The 3,170-nt window shown below is 44.7% G+C and overlaps 1 protein-coding gene across 2 annotated transcripts in view; it reads left to right on the plus strand.

Annotated features, from left to right (window-relative positions):
* Cenpn (centromere protein N) overlaps positions 1 to 3,170 on the plus strand; it is a 17,955-nt gene that overhangs the window by 9,298 nt on the left and 5,487 nt on the right. For both annotated transcript variants that reach the window (XM_010609417.2, XM_010609418.3), the window contains exons 6-7: positions 107 to 283; positions 2,040 to 2,141. In XM_010609417.2, the coding sequence (XP_010607719.1) occupies positions 107 to 283; positions 2,040 to 2,141 (279 nt within the window). The remainder of the gene's footprint in view (positions 1 to 106; positions 284 to 2,039; positions 2,142 to 3,170) is intronic.

The raw sequence follows: 3,170 nt of genomic DNA on the forward strand, positions 1-3,170 counted from the left end.
CTTTTTTTTTTTTTTTGTACTGGGGATCAAACTCAGGTCCTTGCTCTTACAAGGCAGGCAGTGGCACCACTGAGCTAAATCCCTGGCCCCCAAAATCTTCTCTTAGGTGACAGTGAGCTTCAGGGACGCCAAGGAGAATGCAGTCTGGATTCGAATCGCCTGGGGAACTCAGCACAAAAAGCCCAACCAGTACCAGCCTACTTACGTAGTGTATCATTCCCAGACTCCGTTCGCCTTCGCTTCTTCCTCCAGGCTGAAGAGCGCTAAACCCCTTCTGGGTCAGGTAGGCAAGAAGTCACGCTCGGCTCACGCACGGCGTCCTCCTCCCCTCACTAGGCCTGCACAGTTAAAATGCTGCATAAGCACTTGGTACAGAATACCACACACCATTTTTCTTCTCCTAAAACATCATGCTTATCTACAAGTGGTGTTAATTTGGCACTATTCTTAATTGTCTTTTCATCTACAGTAGTACATGCTTAATGTAAAAAAAAAATGCAGCCAACACATAAGTCTTGCAAAAGTCTGTAAAAACTTCCCACCCCTTTTCTCTTTTCATTCAGCTCCTATTTGTTTGATATTTCTTTTCAAAACATATATACACAGTATGTATACATGGTTGGTGATTTGCTTGTTTTCACTGAACAGAATGTCTTCATATGGTTACATACGGTGCTTTTCTGTGACTATAATCTGCCTCTTATGACCTTGATTGTCATTTGTAACCACTGTCCCCAAGTTCTATACACAAGAAGCCTGCATTAGCATCTCTAGCACAATGTAGCCTTTGTCCAGGACCTGCCTCTCTCTGGTTCTGACTCAGCGTTACAGGCTCCAGCATCCTTCCTCACAGGGAGCCACCCCGAATGGGCCAGGTGACTGCTGCTGCCATGACAGCGGCGCCTCGCCCTGCTCCGGAGCTCTGCTTTACCTGCCTGAAGGTGCGCAGCTCGCCGTCATGGCTGCATCAGCATCTTGCACACCTGTGTCTGCCAGAGCCGTGTCCACTGTCACAGACCAGGCAGGCTGGAGGACCCTGGGGTGTGTTGCTGTCACTAAAGTTCCTTAGTCGTTTCATCACATGGAGAGGGCTGCTGCTCACTTTTATTTTCACTAACACTTCTTTACAAGTGGGGTCCCTTCCTCTGTGATGCAGGGTTCATTCATCCCCTTACAGCTGGGTGAGTGAACCAAAGGCTAATAACATTCACTTCTCTCACATGTCTGAAGCCAAACTTACTTCTACCCTCTGGGCTCCAGGTAAGAACTTATTCAAATAAGTTTGTTTCAGTCTTCTGATTGTTTCTCCAAAGCCAAGAAGCTTCTATAAATTGCGTTTAACAAACACTTTCGTCTTCAGTGTTTGCCTAACACACACGTGTTTGCATTTCAGCGTGGTGGTATATTGTAGTATCAGATGACTGGTATTCTTAAATGGCAACTCCAGAGCAGTGGTGGCAAACCTTTTAGAGCTGGCTGTGGCATAAGTGCCATAGGTTCGCCACCACTGTTCTACAGTATTCACTGTTCATTCCCAAGTATGAATTCATTATAATTCCTTACCTTAAGCTGGGTCACTTTTCTAAAAATGACTGCTTTCATGAGAATCTGCCATTGACCACTTTGTTGCTTTTTAAATTGAGGAGCAGGACATAAGATTACTTTTTCTAGGGCGGGGGATTTGACTCAGTGGTTCCACCACCTGCCACACAAGCGTAAGAGCCCGAATTCAATCCCCAGTACCAAAAATAAAAAAAAGATTAATTTATTCTGAAGCCACACATGGTGGTATATGACTCTAATCCCAGCACTTGGGAGGCTGAGGCAGGAGGATCATTGCAAGTTCGAGGCCAGCCAGGACTACATAGCAGGACTTTAAATAAATAAATAACAAACACAAAATTAAATGTTTTGGGGTTTCTTTTCACTCTTAAATGACAACTCTTCACTGAAAACAGCTCCTATATTTTGCTTTGACAAACGTGATGAGAATCAAACCAGCAGCAGCCCTAACAGCTGTGCTCATTTTCATGTCCAAGGCACTGACAATCGCCAGCAAATACCATCAGATCGTGCAGATGGACCTGAGAAGCCGGCACCTGGACTCTCTGAAGGCAATCGTTTTTAAACAGTTCAACCAGGTGAGCCAGTCAGCGACCACCTCTCAGATTGAAGCCCGTTGGAAACAGGAGTTGGAGCCCCTGAGCAGGCGGAAAGTCCACTTCAAACATGAAACAAATAACTCTCCCTGCCGTCACTCTATAATTGCATTTGCACCACCCTCCGGTCAGTGGAGTCTATGTTATAGATCCCACTTTCCAGATCACTTATTCCAAGGAGAATTTATTTCCTCTGTATAGTAACCTCACACTGTCTTTGTTATTATATTACTATTATGTCATGCAAGGGAGAAACATTATTTTTGTCCCAAGCCAGGGACATAGTATTGAAATTAAAGAGGAGAAAACATGGGTTTATTGAGCCCCTTACAACTGATTTTCTAAAACGATTTGAATGTCTTGTTCCCTTTAATTACAAGAACAGCTCTGTCCTTACAGGCTCAGGTCTTTTCCTGTGTTTGGCAAATGTCTGCTCATGCATTCAGAATCTGTAGGTGGACACTTACTGCTCTGTGTGTACCCTGAGTAGAAAGACGTGATGGCTCTCTGCCAGTTGCTCTTTTTTTTTGGTTTAGGTTAGTTGACTGGTTGGTTGGTTGGTTGGTTGGTTTGAGACAGAGTCTCACTATGTAGCCCAGGCTGGCTTCCAGTTCACAGGGATCCTCCTTTCTGAGCCTCCTGAGTGCTGGGATCATAGGTGTTCACCACCATCCCCAGCTTGCATGTTGCTCTTTAAGGAAAAGTTCATAACATTAAGAAGTTAGATAATGATTTTCTCCCCTAGCCACCCCTTCACCTTTTATCACCCACCCTTCCCTTAACTTGGTATCAGCTGTTCTACTATAATATGACAGTTGGGTTTTTTGGAAAATTCACATTCAGACAATTATAAAACACTGGGTTCAGGCCAGGCATGGTGGTACACGCCTGTTATCCCAGCATTTGAGAGGCTGGAGGATCGCCACAAGTTCGAGGCCAGCCTGGGGTCCATGGTGAAAAGCCAGCCTGAACTACATAGCAAGACCCTGTCTCAAAAAAAAAAAAAAAAAA

Source organism: Fukomys damarensis, unplaced genomic scaffold (assembly GCF_012274545.1).
Source record: "Fukomys damarensis isolate Sample0158 unplaced genomic scaffold, DMR_v1.0_HiC HiC_scaffold_32, whole genome shotgun sequence".
Classification (NCBI taxonomy): domain Eukaryota; kingdom Metazoa; phylum Chordata; class Mammalia; order Rodentia; family Bathyergidae; genus Fukomys; species Fukomys damarensis.